At 41.8% G+C, this 20,018-nt stretch overlaps 1 protein-coding gene across 3 annotated transcripts in view; it reads left to right on the top strand.

Annotated features, from left to right (window-relative positions):
- Positions 1-20,018, top strand: part of tmtc1 (transmembrane O-mannosyltransferase targeting cadherins 1) — a 94,882-nt gene that overhangs the window by 5,817 nt on the left and 69,047 nt on the right. For all 3 annotated transcript variants that reach the window (XM_004573097.4, XM_012925275.3, XM_004573096.4), the window contains exon 2: positions 10,310-10,487. In XM_004573097.4, the coding sequence (XP_004573154.3) occupies positions 10,310-10,487 (178 nt within the window). The remainder of the gene's footprint in view (positions 1-10,309; positions 10,488-20,018) is intronic.

The following is a 20,018-nucleotide window of genomic DNA, read 5'->3' as shown; positions in this document are numbered from 1 at the left end:
ACACCAGGACTGCCATAATGAATTAATTAAATACACCATTAAATTATTAATTAAGCAAGCAAGCAATTTATTTATATAGCACTTTCAGAACGACTGTACACTTGACATGCCAGAAATGATACAATAAGTAAAAAAATATAAGATTATAAAAATGGTAAATGGCCTGTATAGTGCTTTACACATTCAGTCATCCACCCATTCACACACACATTCACACACTGGTGATGGCAAGCTACATTGCAGCTACCCTGGGGCGCACTGACAGAGGCGAGGCTGCCAGACACTGGCGCCACTGGGCCCTATGACCACCACCAGTAGGCAATGGGTGAAGTGTCTTGCACAAGGACACAACAACCGAGACTGTTGGAACAGGGTTCGAACCGGCAACCTTCCGATTACTCTTGAGCCACGATCGCCCCATATTTCCATATTGGACTTAATTGCCATATATATTAAAATGACATTTAAAGTAATAAAATCATCACAAATAGCAAAAACATAAAATAGTATAAAATGATAATTAGAATTACATTTAAAACAATAAAATCAGCAAATTAGATTACAGCTACAATAACCTCACCCTAAACACCAAGAAAACAAAGGAACTGGTCATGGACTTCCGCAAAACAAGAACTGATCCCCCTCCCCTAGCCATAAAAGGTGACTATGTGGAGAGGGTGCCCTCCTTTAAGTTCCTCGGCACCCACATATCTGAGAACATTTCTTGGTCCACAAGCACATCTGCCCTGGTGAAGAAAGCCCAGCAGCGCCTGTCAGAACTCTTAATGCAAACTGAGAGTGTGAACAGACTTCTCCAACACATCCACTCTGACGCTGCTATTGCAACATCTCAGTCTTTCCATGTTCTGTGCAATATATTTTTTTTATTGGCTCATGTGCAATATCTTTGGTATGTGCAATATTTTTCGGTCCTGTGCAATATCTTGGTCTCAGTAAAATTACCATCTCTACCCTAAATGACCATAGCCCCTCCACCTGTATTTATTTATTTATTGTACTATATAACTGCTCTTGTATACAGACCCACAATGTTTCTGTTTCAGTGTTTCTTACGCATATGACAATAAAATGACAATAAAAAACTCTAAGTCTCTAAGTCTAAAACCATAAAATGTGTCATATGCCAAGGAGTAAAAATGGGTTTTAAGACGTGTTTTAAAAGTGGTCAGTGATCTCTCTAATGCGCTGGGGCAGATTGTTCCAGACATTAGGAGCAGCAATAGAAAAGGCCCTAGGGAATTAAATGTGGCAATATTAACTCATTCACTGCCAGCCATTGGCAGTGAATGAGTTAATTAAAATTGGAAATAATTAATTAAATAAATATTTATGACACATTTAATTAATTAATGACAAATTTAACATGTCTGGTCAGGTTGCAGCATAGGACATGTTTGCAAAGTGCTCCGATGTTTTCGGAGATGTCGCTAGCTAGAGTATACCGAGCTCACAGCCCCGGTGTTCCAGCTTAACTGCTTTGTATGTGTGTGTTGTAAATATATGTATGTATACGTTAACCAGCTTGTTTACATATTTCACTCTACACGTTCTGCATGTTGCATTCGCAGATTCTCATTTTCACCGAACGATCGTCTCTTTCCGCCTGTTCTTGTGTCTCTGTGCTTCTGTAACATAAAGAACGAGCTGACATTTTTCTAATGACACCAGCGATCAGCTCAACAGGCCCTAAGTTTACCTGCATGCATCCTCCTCCTCATCTGTCAGTTGTTTAACACTTGCTGCTAAATCATGAAACACACCCACATTACCTGGTGATAGTCACAGTTTAACTGGGCAGCCGGTGCTTGATTTAATGCAATGTCAGCGCATTTTTCTGCACAAGATAAGTAAATATAGTTTTTATTCCCGAGCGCAGAGCTGCTGGAGCTTGTTTCCCAACAGAGCACTTTATAGGTGAACGTCTTGATGCATGCTCAATCATCCAGGTAAGTAAATCTCCAAAAGTTGATTCTGTTCATCTGGACATAGCGTTTTGTGGGAGAAACGTTTCGTCACTCATCCAAATGACTTCTTCAGTCTCAGTTGACTGCAGGTTTCCACAACCTTATAAACAGTATGGAAGAAGTGGAAAAGAGGGCTTTGCTATCCTACTCTGGAACAAGTCATTGATTCAGATATGTGGATGACACCTGGGTGAAAATCAAATCTCAGGACGTACCACATTTCACGGATCACCATTAAATCAGTGGACCAACACATCAAATTCACCAGGGAGGATATGAAAAGTGGCAAGTTAGCCTTCTTAGACTGTGAGATTTCCATCAGTAATGGGGGACATCTAAAAGCTGATCTGTACCGTAAACCTACGCATACGGATCAGTATTTAAGTTTTGATTCTCATCATCTATTGGAGCATAAACTGGGTGTCATTAGGACGCTACAACACAAAGCGAACGCCATCCCCACTGACACAGCAGCCAGGGAGGCAGAAGAACATCACATCAAGAAGTCCTGAGTAAATGTGGTTATCCCAGCTGGACTTTTGTCAAAGCTGGGAAGGCGCCAAGAGAAAGCTCCAGCCGATCCAGGAGAGAAGGACATACGCTGCCCACGCGAAAACCTGTAGTGAATCCCGTACATGTCAGGAGTATTTTTTTATACAAAGAGGAAAGAGAAGGCGCATTTCCACCGAGAGGAGCAGAGTTTGCAACAGCATGTTCATCATGCAGACTGCAACCTGGACAGAAATATTATATCATCTGTTTTTTAATAGTTATTCAACTGTATTCTAAGCACCAGCTGTCTGTTAGAATTTTTAGAGTTTACTTAACTAAAAATAAATGATAATTTGTGTGATTTGTTTTTTTCTCTTTTTTCTTTTTTTTTGGTGTTTCGGTCATGTTATGTTTACCTGTCAAAGGCTTGTTAGAAACTATGAAACACATGGTGCAGACTTCTGGATGTTAGACGAAAACTAATACTGCTCATGAATGAGACTAAAGGCAGGAAGGTGTCCTTTAAAACTAAACATGTTAATAGGACCTCCCTATTTATATCATAGTTTATGATATAGCACTAGGGCTGGGTATCGTCACTGATTTCTAGAATCGATTCAATTCCGATTCACAAGGTCCCGAATCGATTCTATCCACGATTCGATTTAATTCGATTCGATTTGAATTTGGGAAATTTTGACAGTCAGAAATATTATAATTCAGATCAGCACATTTACATATTTTTGTATGTATAAAAAGGAAGCTGACACACACAAGACTTTATCAAAGGTGTGAGCATCACAGCAGATGCCTTTGTGTCAAAGTAGCTGAAGATAAAACACAGAAAAACATGAAGGTGATTTTTCCTGGCCTGGGATTTTATAAAAATATTCTGCAGTACATCAAAAACGAAAGAAAACCATTAATCAACATATGAACGTTACCTTTGAAGTTACAGCGGTTTTATTAGAGACACGGCTAAGTGTTTTGCATTTTGCATAATTTTAAAAACTTTAAATTTGTTCAGTATTGAATGGCAGAAATTAGGTTTTCTTTTCGGAAGTATATAAAACGAAGAAAAAAAACGTCGTCCGACAGCCTGTAAACAGCGGTAGACCTGTGCGTAACAAGCAAGCGAATAATGAAGAAAACAGATTTTTAGACGGGAAACTGTTCTTGAAGTACAGAGAGAGAGAGGGAGAGAGCTGTGTATGAAGTGTGATTTTTATCGTGGTGGAAGCAAAACAGGAAAAGTCGGAGTGAATTCATGACGATGTTTATGTGAAGCGTAGTTTGGATCTTCTTTTGCTGCTGGTTTGGTCAGTATTGTTTGGAGAGACATCAAACTAACAGCTTTAGAATCAGTGCAAAAAGGGCGTAAACACACAGCGCAGACCCGCGGATCAGAATCAGCGAGCTGTCGGCTTTCAGCCCCGACCGTCAGCTGAGAAAGGAGACATCTCACTGATTCTGATCCGCAGGTCCGCGCTGTGTGTTTACGTCTTTGTGCAGAATCCGTCTACCTGCTCTCATTTACTGTCTTAGCTGTTTGGTGGTTGTTTAAATTTTGTGATCTTTCACCTGAGATTCTGGCATTTCGGGCAAAATAAATTTATATTAAAAAATCGATTCAGGATTTTAATGAATCGATTTTACGTTATCCAAGCCAGAATCGATTTTAATCAATAAATCGATTATAAAAACCCACCCCTATATAGCACGTGTATTTCAGTAATAGCCTACTGATTTCAGTGTAGTGGTGAACAGTCACACAGCTCACGTGAGCGTTATCTGTGATACTCCTTAACTATAATTTATCCAAGTTAACTTCAGTTAACCATTCAGACGGTTCTTTTGCAATGACAAGCATAAACACTCATGTTGCTGGTAGGTTTCCGCTGTGCCAGCTGTTTACATTACAGCTGCTTATGCAGTAACCATGGTAACCACGGACTCTGAGTGGCTGGATCGACGGAGGTCAGACAACAATTTTACATGTATGATCTTAAAACAGGACACAGCCACTGTACGTGTTGGCCTCATATCAAATGTGAACGCAGACTGAGTCTATGTTTGACGTTTGTTTATATCTAATATCTCTCAAACATTTAAACAACAGCGAGTCTGCAGCTGAGGGAATACAAACTCAAACTGTCCGAACAGGTTTGTTAATTTTGTGATTTATTAAATGTATAACTGTTATTCTAATCTGCTGCTGAGTCTCTTACGCTGATGAAAATGCAGAAAACACAGATCACACCTGTTCAACCAATCACTTTCATTCCACTTTGATCTGCGACAAACTGACGGTTCATCTCTGTTACAGTGTTGCGTTAGACTGCTATATTTTTGTGTTCTTTATGCTGTAGATTTTCACGTCTCTGGAATAGTTGGCAGTAATACGGATGATTTCCTGTAAAATCATATAGATATGAGCCGTGACATATTCGTAGATGACAGTTAGATTAGTTTGATGCTGCCGACACGTTTACCCTCATGGTCAATATTCACAATAAAAATATTAGCTGAACATCATGAAGTCTGTATGTGATTCACAGTGTCGAACAACCTTGGTACAGTTAAGGCTAGCAGTTACTACATGACAGAAACACCAATGTTATCTATTTTAATAAAGTTTATGTGTATATACACAGGTCACGCTGATTATTGAACAAAAACGGTATTTGGTGACACACAAACAGGGTTTTTCAAAGTAGAGTTCTGGTAGTTTCCACATGCCGGTTGTTGGTGTGCAGAAACACCTTCTGAAAACAATGGCCACCAGGCCAAAGCAATGGTTTTGACTCGATCAGCATTAAATAATAAATATTTATTTATTTATTTCACAAACCAAAAAAACCCTGCCAAGTCAAACATGTGGAGCTACCTGCTGTGGTGACCTCCCATGAAACAGGGAGCAGTTAAAAATAGCTTTCTTCTGTACTGATCAATTTGAAGGAACAAGAAAAGTCAGCGTCTTCCATGCAAGCTGCAGGTGACTGCCGCTATCTGTGAGTGACCAAAGCAGTCACAAAGAGGTTTATGATGCAGCACTGTATACTAATTTTTACTTAGCAGCAGTAAATAACCTCACAACTGGTCAGGGAATGCACATTTTTGATGACCATTGCTTAATAGTGCAGTTGCCAGATGCTCTAGGCCTGTGGGACAAAAACGTTTTGGAGAAAACAGATGGAATTGCATATCCAGTATGTGAAAAGGCCTTTGTTTTTGAGCATTTTTACTCATTTTTGAAGAGCCACAGAAAACTGTGTGTTATGATCATATAAACGCTGAACCTACCAAAATGAAGAACAGACTCTCTTCTTTCATCCAAAAAAAAAAAGCTTGTTTCTACCATTTTCCATTCTTTAGTTATCCGCTGTAGAAGAGAGGTGGGTTCCACCAAAAATGCCTGTTTTGACCAAAAAAAGGGAGAAAACGAGCTTTTTGTGAAAAATACATTTCAAGCAGAAAAGTGCCTTTGACACTAATATTTCTTGCTTTGTGACACCTCTAACATATAAAATAGTTTTTCACTTCTATAAAACAGAAATAACACTGAGAAAGGTTATGTTTTATCAAAACAATTCATTTACAAATATATGAAAAAATAAAATGTACATAGTGAAACATTTATTCACAATGAATAATTCACTTTTGTGTGGTAATCATTATAACACTTTCCGGGATGCAAGGGCACACAACAAGACTTGCACCACATTTTTGTCTCACTGCGCAATCCCTTACGTGCGCAAACCCTGCACCTCCTTGCAGGTCTACTTTTACTGCTGGTGGGCTTCAGTTTTTCAAGTTGGTGCCTGCCTAGGTCACCGTCTAGCCTGCTATCAGGGTCGGTGTTGTAAGGTGCCCTTGGGGTTTTTCTGCCTTTCCAGTCACCTTCCCCTTCAAATCCCACACCTGCCCCCTCCCATTGAAAAACGTAATTGACGTCTATAGACGTCAATGGCAGTCAACGTAAGTTTTTCAATTGACGTCTATAGACGTCAATGGCAGTGAATGAGTTACGTCAGATTAAGAAAAAGAAATCGTCATTGTTCAGATTTGATATCCAGCTCACACACTGAAAAATTAGGAGCGGTATCAGTATCAATGTATTCTACATCCAAAAACACTGAACTCAGGAAGTTAATCCTCACCAGCAAGAGTTTTTACGTATTCTAGTTCTGGATGTCAGACTCTGTAGTTTTCTCTGGTCCCCTCCTCATGTTTAACTGCATGCTCTCCTTAAATTGCTGTCTGTCTGAGTGGTGTCCAGAAAACGATGTGGGCTTTATAATTAATTGGGAAACTTTCTGAAGGATACCTGGTCTTATTAGGAGAGACTGCATCCATCCCACTCTGAATGGAGCAGCACATTCATTGAAATATGGCCAAATCGGCTGGTCGTGCACCTCTCCGGTGAGCGAAGCAACCATTGCGGCGGGTATACTGGGGCCTTAAATCAGCAAGGTGTGTGTGTGTGTGTGTGTGTTTGGTCAAGCAGCAGGATTGTTTCTTTGTTTGATGACACTCTATTTGCTCTAGACTGTTGCAGCCTCTCAAGCAGTTGCTTAGTTGTCCTTCTCCCTGGTAATATAGTTTTTGAAGAAGTACTAGCAACTTAATGCATCTCATGAGAGCGAAAAGCGTGGCTTACAGCTTTCCACAAGCATCTGCTCCCAGATTTACAGACAAACGCACTTAATGAGTGTGTCTTGATCAGACAATGGAGTAGGAAGGTAATCTCTCACGAGTGGCAGTTGTTGCCTTCTTGCTCACACAGGGAGGAGGCTCACCGCTTTGGGTGGAAGCTTGGAGAGCCGTTTCTTCACACCACCTTTATTAGCTTGCCGTGTGAAAGATTTGGGACCTGCTTCCTGGAGGAGTGTGTGTCAACTATGTTCCTCCATTACAAACATGTGGCGAGAAATCCCACAGCCTTTGTACCTCAGGCGCTGTGTATATGCTAAAGCTGAAGAGAAGGATGTCACATCACTCTGTGGAGATATAAGAACATGTGATGTCTCTGTGAATGTCAGACTGAACTGATCTGCTCCTTTGAAATTCACCTCCACTCACTTATGGAATATTTCCATAAGTTACTGATAAGACCTTAACTGGTTTCAGGGTGGCTGTTTTTCGTTTGTTGTATCTGTCACCTTTAGGAATGTGCTTGGCTGTTGTTGGTGTGTCGATAAACCTACTTGAACCCTTGCTGGAACTATTTAAGCATCACGTGTGAGAAGTAAAGATCGTTAGGTTTGGCATCACTAATTAGAATTTGCTCAGGAAATGTAAATTTAAACAGTTTATATTCCAGTTGTAAATAGACTTAAGTGGATAGATTGTAACATTAAGGCTACAAAAAGACTTTTATTAAAGCTGTTGTACTTTTGATATGTTTAATGCTCTGCATCTTGTTCTATTTAATCTGAACAAGCCCCTAAAAACAGTCAGTGATCACTGTCGCCCTCTCTCGGTTTTTATTACCACTGTTCATTTTAAAGCTCAGTTTTTACCCTTGGGCAACTACAGCCCAGCCCACGCAGCAGTATGTTAACCTCCTAAGACCCGAACTCTTTCATGGCATGCATTTTTAATTTTTCTCTGCTATTTGGGTTGATTGGGACCCGATGAATGTAAAAACAAAGAATTACCAGATTTTTATTTTGTTTTTGTTTTTTTACCTGATTTTTGTTTCTGACAAAAACAAGATCCACATTTCCTCGGAGGGGGCTTTCTGCACCGGGGCTGTGCTGCTGGGGCTCTGTGGGACTTCTCAGCCTGGCTGGGGGCCTTCTTTGCCTCCCTCCTGCTGTGTGCCCAGCCTGGAGGCTGCGGTCTGTGACCGGCTCCCGGTGCAGATGGCTCCCTGTGATAGTGTTTCCTCACCTGGCTCATGTGTGCCCAGCCCAATTTTACTCTTTAAATGTGAGTGTGTGTGTGCGTGTGTGTGTGTGTGTGCGGGGGGGGGGGGGGGTGTATGTATCCATGATCGTTTATGTTAATGAGAGTGTGGGGAGTGAGTTGGAGGGCGGGGTGGGGTGGGCTGCTTTTAACCATGTAAAGCACTTTGTGCTACATCTTTGTATGAAAAGTGCTTTATAAATAAAGATTGATTGAGTGATATGAGGACATTCGCTTTAAATTTTGATAGAACAGTGGCAGTATAATGTCCTCATAAGTGGATATCAGGCCCTTGTAGAGCAAAATTTAGTATTTTGGTCTAAACAACCCAAAATGTGATGTCCACATATGTGGACGCCAGGTCCTAGGAGGTAATGACTAACCTCGTATTGTGGATGGATTATCTCAGTTGTTCTCCTGACTGAAGTTTGGTCCGTTTACAGCATCCTGCCATGCGATTGCATTTGTCCCTAACCATCGGAAACCCTCACGTTAACTTTTATCGAGTGGAAAAAAGTTAGCGTTCATCCTCCAGCTTCACTGTTTATGTTATGCTAACATAGCCGTGTCGCTAGCAATCACGTAGCACATCGTTATATAGTAGCTAGCCCAACTTCAGTAACCTTACAAACGTCACTGCTGTTTAGTTTTCTGTCTTCATTCATGTTGGAAATGACAGCAGAGCTGTACGTTTGGATTTTTCAGAAATCTCTGTCAGAACATGCTATATCATGTTTAGGTGGAAGCTAGCGAGCTAACTTCCTGCTAACTTCTAACTCTGTTGTTTTCATGGATGCCTGGATGTTAAACTTAAGTGTTACACCTGGTAAAGCAGCAACGCTGATCATTTTATTAAAGATGAAAGAATTTAGACAGTTTATAACTCTCAGTGATTCTGCAGTGTTCGTTTGACTTTGGGACCTGAAACGGACGGAGTTTAGGACCCAGATTACTCCGCAAGGCTCCTGACTACAACAATTCATCAAACGGTGCGGCTTCGTAGCTTACCAAAGCCATACTAAAACATTTTTGACAGAGGTTTGAGCGCCGTGTAGCACATAAAATCGGTTCGAGGTCAGTAAGCACAACCAGAATTCATACTTAAGGCGCACTGTCGATTTTTGAGAAAAGTAATGGATTTTAAGTGCGTAAGATACAGAAGAAAAGAATAAATCGCGATATATATCATTACCACACATGCTTCAAATTATACTGCGATATGGATTTTAGGCCATATCGCCCAGGCCTAACACCCAGCCTCATAGAACCCACATAGCAGAGCCATTTTCTCCAGTGTTTTATATATTTCTCATACTCTAAATTCACTAAAAAAGAGTTATCTTTTTCATCTTATAAATCTCTCAAGTTACATCAATCCAGCTGTGTTTAATTGTTGGTGAATCCTGTGTTAGCCATCTTTTGGTCAGTGCCTTTTTACTTGCAGCCAACAGCAGACCAAGTATTTATTCTGCACTCTTTATGTCTGAGGGTGTGTATCCTAAAATATAGATTTGAAATCAAAGGGTAAATATGTGCTAAAGATGTTTTGAATAGCTTTATGAACATCTTTCCAGTATAATGCATCAACTTTGAGGACAAAATGTTCACTTACTTGCTCTAACATTTTCCTTCAAAGCAATCATGTTGTGTTTGAAATTCATGCCACTGTGAAAACTGAGATTCTGTTAAGAATTATAAGACGGTCACCTTATCCACGAACACAGAACCGAATTTACTTCAGGAATTGTCTCAGTAAATCCAAAGATGTGCATGTGTTTTAGACAAGGCTGTCCCCTAACAGTGTCGGTCTTTGAGAAAAATAAAGATATTAAACTTTATTTTTCACTCTCTTAATGATATTTTAAGATTTCTATTTTTTATACTTTGTCCATCTCACAGAGCTGAATTTTTCTCTCTGTTAGGTTGAACATCGTGCTGGGTGGTATGACACCTCTGTATTTCCACATTGTCAACGTGTGTTTGCACTGCACCGTAACCTGCCTGCTGATGCACGTATGCCAGTGCCACGTGTTTGAAAACCGCCGCCTGGCCTTCGTCACGGCGCTCCTCTTCACCGTGCACCCTGTCCACACCGAGGCTGTGAGTATAACCATAAAGTTACAGGCTGCTCGGGGAATATGACAACAGAGTTTCAGTTATCACATGAAACATATTGAACTTGACTGTCCTGGCCCACTAGAACTGGTTTCCACTTCAACATCTCAGACAAAGAGGTTCATTCAAAATGATAAATTTTTCCTCCTCTAAGTTGAAACGTTGACCACAGGATAGTCACAGGATATTTCATTCATTTGAAATGGTAACCAACAGAGCAGTGACTTTTATCTTCTCAAGTCTATCTTCATTAAGCTGCTCCCGCTGCTCGTTTTGTTGCTTTTTGTCACACATTTGTCAGACAGCCATTCCCCTTGTTGCCAGGTTTCAAAAATGAAGGTTTTGATTTTCATGAAGCATCAATCTGTGTCTGTGTTTTCTCCTGTATTTTGGGATGAGATCATATGTCTGGGTGGAGCTGATGGTCTGTGTTCCAGTTAGAAACTGAGTCATTATTGTAGAGACCAAGTTGTCACAGTGGAAAGCTGGACTGAAAGACAGCACAGAGGCACTAATCATGGCAGCACAGGAACAAGCTCTGAGCACAGATCCATAGAGGCTGGGGTCCATCACAGCAGGCAAGACCCCAGGTGCAGGCTGTGTAAAGATGCCCCAGAGACAATCCAGCACATAACAGCAGGGTGGAAGATGCTAGCAGGCAGGGCATACATGGAACGCCATAACCGAGTGGCCGGCATAGTGTACAGGAACATCTGTGTCGAGTATAACCTGGAAGTCCCGAGGTCACAATGGGAGACGCCCCCAAGGGTGGTGGAGAACGACCGAGCTAAGATCCTGTGGGACTTCCACATACAGACGGACAAAATGGTGGTGGCTAACCAACCGGACATAGTGGTGGTAGACAAACAGAAGAAGACGGCTGTAGTGATCGATGTAGGGGTTCCCAATGACAGCAACATCAGGAAGAAGGAACACGAGAAGCTGGAGAAATACCAAGGGCTCAGAGAAGAGCTGGAGAGGATGTGGAGGGTGAAGGTGACGGTGGTCCCCGTGGTAATCGGAGCACTAGGTGCGGTGACTCCCAAGCTAGGCGAGTGGCTCCAGCAGATCCCGGGAACAACATCGGAGATCTCTGTCCAGAAGAGCGCAGTCCTGGGAACAGCTAAGATACTGCAGGACCCTCAAGCTCCCAGGCCTCTGGTAGAGGACCTCAGCTTGAAGGATAGACCGCCCGCAGGGGCAGTTGGAGAATTACTGTATATCTGTTAATGATAATGATATTTCAGTCATTAACAGATTTAGAAAATGACAACCAAAAAATGCTTCTAAAACCAAATGACAACAAACAATTGAAGGAGGTGATGAAATCGCTGACCATCTTGGTATGCAGAGGAAATCAGTGGCCAGGCAATAGTAACTGATTTCTGACTGACTTCTTCACTGAGTATTCATATTTTTTTCACGATATAAACTTGTATGACAAATAGATTGCAATATATGAAAGAAGAAGAAGAAATATTGTTTAATTTATTTAAATTATCTATTCATTTTGTTCATCTAAAATCATCCCTCAAATGGAGCAACTTTTCCCTGTCAGAGCCAAAGGATCAAGGAAAGGAGAAAGAAAGCATTATCAAGCTACGGGGGCAAAGCTTTGAGAAACACAGCAGGGCTCAGGTATCCTGCTATCAGCAGTGTTGGGCAAGTTACTTTGAAAAAGTAATTAATTATAGTCACTAGTTACTTCTTCAAAAAGGTAACTGAGTTAGTAATTGAGTTACAATATTCTAAAAGTAATTAATTACTTGAAAAGTAACTATTGCGTTAGCCTAAACAAAAAAAAAAAGTTTAACCCTCTGGGGTCCAGGGTATAATTGGCCATTTTTAACTACTTTTGATTTTCGTGTCTGAAATTACAGTTAGGTTTTCATTTTGACATACTGTATTAACACAACTGATCTAAAATCAGACAAATTTCAATAAGATGCCACACAAATTATTTGTGCCACTCCAAAAAAATAATTTCTGTCCACTATAAAGGAGAACATCACAGGCTGATACCTGCAGGTCTGACAGCAGCAGGTGTATCACTACTGTTTCTACCTGGAGACAGCAGTCGCCTCATTGTCACAACACTACACATTAACTACACACTCCAAACACGCTAAACGTCACAAATCTCTCACATCTCAAAACTCCTTCTCTCTGTTTTTCTGCTGTCTCTCTCTCTCCTAAAACTTCCCCTGTTTTTTTTTTGTTTTGTTTTTTTGCTCATAAGCAGAGAGTGCTCGCTGCGCTGTCCTTAGACAGTAAACGTGACCAAACTATTGAGGAAAAACACGCGTATATATTTTTTATCATGACTCTGGTTTTACTGGCCTATCAACACAGTTTATACACTGGTATATGTCACCTTGTTGCTTTGTCTTTAAGTGGTCATGTGATTGGCTTACCACGACTACTTTATTCTTCCTCAGTCAAACAGCAGCACTCATGCGATTGTTTTGCCCCCTTAGCTCCAGGTGTTGTTCTAGACAGTGATCGTGATCGCCGTCTGCGGGAGCGCGCAGCCACTTAAAGCTGTAGCGTCCAGATTACTTACAGCTACTTCCTGCAGCTGGTATAAGGTGCGGTAAGCTGAACACAGCTTCAACCGTCTGTTAGTTGAAGAATAGTAACGCAAACGCATTTTCTTGTTAGTAACTGTAACAGCGTTGTAATGATAGGAATAGTAATTAGTTAGATTACTCGTTAATGAAAGAAGTAATGCCGTTATTCCCATCACTGGCTATCAGTCCTCTGAGTTCTTTGTGCCCTCAGCTCAACCTCCATGTGATTCCCAAAGGGCAACATTTCTCCTGATCTGCCTCTGAGAGGTGGTGAGTCAAGTTCTGTAAGCTTACAGTCTACGACTCTTCTCACTCACTTCAACAGGTGAGACAACAACAAAGGGCTCAGACGTTCACTACAGGAGCGCTGCAGAGAAATTGGAGATGGAAGGAGCAGAAGGGGAGGGTAGATGAATGTGTAGCGTGGAAAAAGAGCTGTATAGAAATTGGCACACGAGGGTGATGAAAGGAAATCAGAGGCAGGCAAAGAGAGATCGGGCAAGAAAATAGGAATTGAGTGCAGCAGGGGCTGTAACAGGACAGAGAGACATTAAGAGAAAGAAGCGAGGGAGAGAGACAGAGAGAGTGAACTGGAAAGACTACGCAGTAGAAAACAAAGTGAGAATAGGAAGCATGAAACAGCTAGTTCAGTCTTGCATAGACTTTGATGCTCATCTCAGGCCCAAACTCTTGGATCGGTTGGGGGAGAGGATGAGGAGCTGCTAATTGGCTGTAACACACATGCTGATAAATACTAATAGGAGTGAAAAATGTATTTTGTGTTAATGTGTTTCTGCCATCAAATTCAAAGTGCTGATTTGTTTCTTATAAATATATATTTTGTCAACTTCGTGTTTTCCATGAATGTTTTCTTTTATGAATAAAATGGGGGTTTACAGTATTTGCAAATCATTTTGTTCATCAGGTTTTTATGTACATTTTGCACAGGTGCTCTTTTTGGAATGGGGGCTGTCTGTCTGTGGCTGTTATAGATAATAGATATTTACAACCTCTCTCTCAGTTACACCTAGCACATCTGGAGGTGCTTAGAAGCCACATGAGAACAACACTGCTCAAAAATGAACTCAACACATTTTAATAAGAGTTTGACATCGAGTCAGGTAAGCTGGGCATACACTGTGCAATTTTTGGCCCATTTTGAGCCGAGTTTTCAGTTGTGTGACCGTTTTGGGGATCAGCCCGAGTTTCGCCTTAATAACGTGTCGTGCATAGGGTTGGGTATCGTTTAGGTTTTATCCAATACCAGTACCAAACCGGTACTTTTGAAACGGTGCCGGTGCTTAAAGAATGGAGAACACACACTTTGTCCAAAAACCTCATGTTCAGCTGTTTTTTTGTAAAAAGATGTTAGCCTTTTCTGCAGCTATAGGGCATATATGGTATCACTTTTGGCTGGAAGCAGTGCTTAAAAAATGGAAAAAACACAAACTTTGTCCAAAAACCTCTCATGTTTAGCTGTTTTCCACTTTTTCTTTGGTCATTTTTGGCCAGGGTGAAGGGAGCATCTGCCATCAAACAAGAAGGCAGCCGCATGCAACTACGACGGTGTTTGCTAGTTCACCTTACATGCATTAATTTAATAACGTGGTTAGCCTACTCAACGTAAATTACACACGAACAACATTAAGCGACTCACCCAGAGAAGAACGGCTGCTGCTGCATCATCATCCTCATCATTTCTGCTACACTGGCAGGGCTAGGGGCCAGGACTCTCCTCTTCAGGTTCTTGGGGGATGTTGCTAACTCCGGGTCCGTTAACAGGCACCACACCCGCAGTAGATGTGCTCGGTGTGAGGTCTCGCAGCAAGCTATCAATAACGGTGCATTTCACGGCTTTTAAAAAAAACGCTATGCGTCGCCAGGCGTTTCATCAGATTCGAGGAGTTACCTCCTTTGACAGCATCACAGTATCAGCTTAAAGAACTTGTTGCAGGCTGCTGAGTTTGCATATTTTGCTGTGAAGTACAGCCAGACTTTTGCCCGCTTCACCTTGGGCATTTTTAATCTGTAGCTCTGCTCTAAAAGAACTTACGTACCTGGGCCCGCCTACTATCCCTGGAGAGGTAAAATGATTGGCTAGAATTCAAAGTGCATGACATCTCAGGGGAAAAAAAAGCACCGAAATAAAGCACCGAAATGTGCGCTGCTTTTCAGTCTGGTCACTACCGTTTATGTCAGGATACCAGTACCCATCCCTAGGCGTGCATCGTGTAGTATACGTGGCGTAACGAGAAGCGATTAACACCTCACGACCAGCTGCCTATCAGCAGTCGTTTGGTTGCAAGAAAATCAAACCTGTCGGCCGTCGTGATTGTAGCTGCCTGTTCAATATTTTTCATTAGCAATTTAGCAAAGTTGATGGTGGTGGTGGTGTGTGTGTCTGTGTGAGTGAAAGACGGAGAGGGAGAGCGAGACACAGATTTTGTGTTATAAGCTTCATGTTATGTACGTACAGTGTGAGCACTCAGGTCGCATCACAGCATCGGGCCGTTTGGTGAGAGACCCTGCATCCTGACCTACGAACTTCCAACCCCTGAGACTCAATCATACAGTTTGAGCAGGAGCTGAATAACGCGACTGAAAAATTCGCAGTGTATGCCCAGCTTTAAACTTCTAGACCATCCGTCTGATCAGTTAAGTAGCAAGGGGGTGAAATAACAAGAGGTACACTACAGGGGCAACAGTGAGGCAGTCCCCAAAATTGGAATGGTTGTACGGGTGGAGGCAGCTTTCCCTCCTCATTTTCTCAGTTTTTCACTTGTTTTTTTCTCTGTAGACCTTACAAAGGTTTGCACAAATATGCGTGCCATTCCCAGATGACTGGCTTTGTATAAACAGGCAGTTATACTAGGAGAGCAGGACAGAGCCATAGACTGTCCTTAACCCATCATCAAGACCGGTATCTGCTCCTCTCTGCAAGTAGAAACAGGATGAGCACTAACAGAAGCCTAAAAGCTGACCTCTACCAGGCCACTGGTGTGAGTGTTGTCAAACAGACTTCGTGAGGATGGCCTGAGGGGCTGACGTTAATGATCGTGACATTTTATGCTCATGTTTCCATGAGCATGGCGATCCGTTAGTGCCAGGGCTGCACAGTTATACATATTTTAATCATAATCATGATTTTGGCTTCCCACAACCATGTGAACATGATCACGTAATGCTCAAAGTGTGTGCCCCTCCACTTAAAACGCAAGCAGTCTGGACAAGTAACAGTAGGTTAATTGACAAAAATCTAAATAGCTTGCCCTTGGAAAGCTGAAGATCATCATCCAGTGTTTGGCACAAGTAATGTTCACCAGGAACAAAGTCAGCAAGATGACTTCAAGTCATTTGTTCAATTAATTGTAGACAGAACTAACAAAAGATTAGACAGCATTCTAAAGGATGTACAGGATGTTAAGTCCAGCCTGCAATTCACGGATGGTGTTGTCGGTCAGCTGCAAACCAAAGAGAAAAGTATTAAAAGCAAATTGAAAGAAAGAGTTTGAATTAGTGGTCAGCAGCATATGCGGGGAAACCAAAGAGTTAACAACCAAGTTGGATTGTTTAGAAAATGAATAGAGGAGGAATAACATCGTGGTGGATGGATTAATAGACGAACATGCAGAAACTTGGGAAGCATTAGAGCAGGGGTGGCCAACCCGCGGCTCTCCAGCCGCATGCGGCTCTTTGCCTGGTTTCATGCGGCTCTTACATTCATATCAAAGATTGTGTTTGTGTTTTGAGTTTTTTTTGTGTTGTTGTTTTAAAATGTGCACATTCGCTTCACTTGAGTTCAATACTGTATTTTCATCAAATGGCCATGTGTGTGAGATGAAAATACTGCAAAATTTCCCAGTAGGAGCAAGTTCGCCCTTAAAATGGCAGGGAAAAAATGCACAGTGAAAAGAAAATATGAAGATGAACAAAGGACGTTTTTAACAGAGTGGGAGAGTTTATATTTTTTTTTGTTGAACGCAATGGCAAGCCATTCTGCCTTATATGTCAGACGTCATTAGTGCATTTCAAAGCTTCAAATCTTCAGCGCCACTTCAGCTCACTCCATGCTAACATCGACCAGGAATTTCCAAAAGGGACTGAACTTCACAAGCACACTTTGAAAAGTCAGGCAGAAAAGCAGATACAGTTTTTCCAAAAATTTACGAAGCGGTCAGAGACCATAACGCTCGCATCCTATCAGCTGGCTTGGGAACATTGCACGGGCTAAAAAGCCATACAATGAAGGGGAGTTCGTTAAAAAATGCCTCAGTGACGTTGTTGAAATCTTGTCTCCTGAAAACAACAAATTAAACCGCATGGTATCAGACGTCCAACTGTCCCGCCACACTGTTGAACACAGAATATCGGACATTAACACGGCTATTGAATCACAGTTGCACTCTGACCTTCAAGCATGTGAGTATTTTAGTGTCGCTTTGGATGAGAGTTGTGATATAGAAGACAAGCCTCAGTTGGCAATATTTGCACGGTCTGTGTCAAACGATTGTGTGATCAAAGAAGAGCTCCTGGATATTGTGCCATTAAAAGACAGAACCCGTGGCATAGATGTGAACAAACCATGATGGCTGCATTTGAAAAAGCAAATCTGCCCATAACGAAATTAACTGCAATAGCCACGGATGGAGCACCAGCCACGATGGGATCTGTGAACGGGCTTGTGGGGCTGTGCAAAGCTGACCAAACTATTCCTGACTTTTGGATCATCCACTGCATCATCCACATGGAGCAACTCGTGTCTAAATCATTGAATTTAGATAACGTCACGAAGCCTGTGATGGAAATCGTCAACTATATCCGCACACATGCGCTTAGCCACAGGCAATTCAAGAATCTCATTGCTGAGCTGGACCAAGGGCTTCCAGGTGACCTGCCGCTGCACTGTGAGGTGGCTGTCAAAAGGCCGGGTACTCTCTCGCTTCTTTGAGCTTTTGGATGCCGTGAAACTGTTTATGGAAGAGAAGGACTATCCCGAGCTCTCGAACCTCAAGTGGATTATGGATCTGGCCTTTTTGGTCGACATGCTGTGTCACTTGGACAGACTGAACCTGACCCTGCAGGGTAAGTTAAAAATGCTGCCTGACCTGGTGCAAAGTGTGTTTGCATTTGTCAACAAACTGAAGCTGTTCAAGACATATTCAAAAGGGAGTTATAGCATTTTCCCACTGCTAAAAGCCAGCGGGCAAGTCGCCAGCGCTGCCCTGAGTAAGCAAAGAGCCAGATATGCAACGCTGATTGAAAACTTGCACGAAAGCTTCGTGACCCGGTTCCATGATCTACAATTGAAAAGGCCACAGATTACGTTCCTCGTCGACCGATTTAATGCAGAGACCGGCTGTTTGAAAGTCCCGCTAGTCACAGATGAAGCTGCGGCTGAGTTGGAGATGATCGATCTTTGTGAAAAGGACCAATTGAAACCTGCTTTAAGGGAAGGGACCATTGAGTTCTGGAAAAGTGTGCCAATGGAAAAATACCCCAATGTCAAATGGGCCGCGCTTAAGATACTGTCAATGTTTGGGTCAACATACGTCTGCGAGTCTGTGAAATCAAAGCATCGATCTGTTCTGACTGACACTCGAATTGCTTCGAGTGGCAACAACGGAATACAAGCCAGATTTGAAGAGGATTGTTCAAGGCAAGGAATGCCAGAAGTCCCACTAAACAACATGCATTGTAGAAGTAAATGCTATTGTAGATTATTATATTTTTGTTTGTGGACTTGGTTAAACTGAGAGTTTGTGTGTGTGAGACAGTGCACACAATGTTCATTGTTGAAAATGACTGGCCTGTGGTTTTAGTACTGTAGGAGTCCATTTCTGTCATTATCATGTTGGTGTGTGACATTTACAATAAATCTGGCTGAGCAGAGGTGTGTGTGTGTGTGTGTGTGTGTGTGTGTGTGTGTGTGTGTGTGAGAGAGGGAGGATGGGTGATGTTCATGTGTGCCCATGTGTATGATGTGGCTCTTTGCGGTAACACAGTAAAAGAAAAAAAAGTGGCTCTTGGTCTCTGACTGGTTGGCCACCCCTGAATTAGAGGATAAAGTCCAACACTTGCTGAAGAACCAGCAGGGCCTCGACAGCGACACGTTCAAATCGAACGCGGTCACGTATGGCTGAGCCAGGCAGATTGTGGTCAGGTTACAAAGATCAGGAAGAAGAGGAAAGAACTATTACTACAGCTGAGAGTGGCCAGAGACAGAGGTGATATTGCCGTCCTGAAACATGATAAATTTATTGTTAAACCGAGGTCCCGGAATGCTGGATTTAACATTTACACTTTCAGTAATATTGCCATTTAACGGCTAGAAATCAGAATCAGAATGCTGATTCTGATTTCTAGCCGTTATGGTTGATCAGTTTATTCCCGGATTCTCCGCAAAATATTTTTCAGTAGCTCATGGTAGTATTTGTAGCCTTAAATATAAGTTTCAGGAAATTCAGTCATTGCTGTCAACAAACTCATTTCTGAGACACATTTAGGTGCTGCCTTTGAGAATAATGAATTTGAAATGAATGGTTATAAGTTGTATAGGAAAGACTTAAACAGATTTGGAGGGGGTGTTGCCTTATATATATTAATGACAATGTGGCACGCAAACTACGTATGAACTTAATGTTTGACGATCTGGAAATCGTGTGGGTTCAGTTACACCCGCTCCATGGCACGCTGTTATTGGTAGGTTGCTGCTACAGACGCCCTAGTAGCAATACGTTGTATGTAGAACGAATCTGTGAAATGTTGGAAAGATGGAAGACAAGGACATATTTTTATTTGGAGATTTTAATATTAATTGGTCATCTACTTCTTGTCCTTTAAGGAAAAAGAAGAGTTCATTAGCATCTACTGCTGTCTGTCTCAGATGGTAATCATTCCCACGCGGATGACGGTCAACAGAGGCAGGTCATAGGTCATCATCTTGTAT

This window comes from Maylandia zebra, linkage group LG17 (assembly GCF_041146795.1).
Source record: "Maylandia zebra isolate NMK-2024a linkage group LG17, Mzebra_GT3a, whole genome shotgun sequence".
Classification (NCBI taxonomy): Eukaryota; Metazoa; Chordata; class Actinopteri; order Cichliformes; family Cichlidae; genus Maylandia; species Maylandia zebra.
Note: the sequence above shows the minus strand (reverse complement) of the source record. Positions and strands in the feature narration are given on the sequence as shown.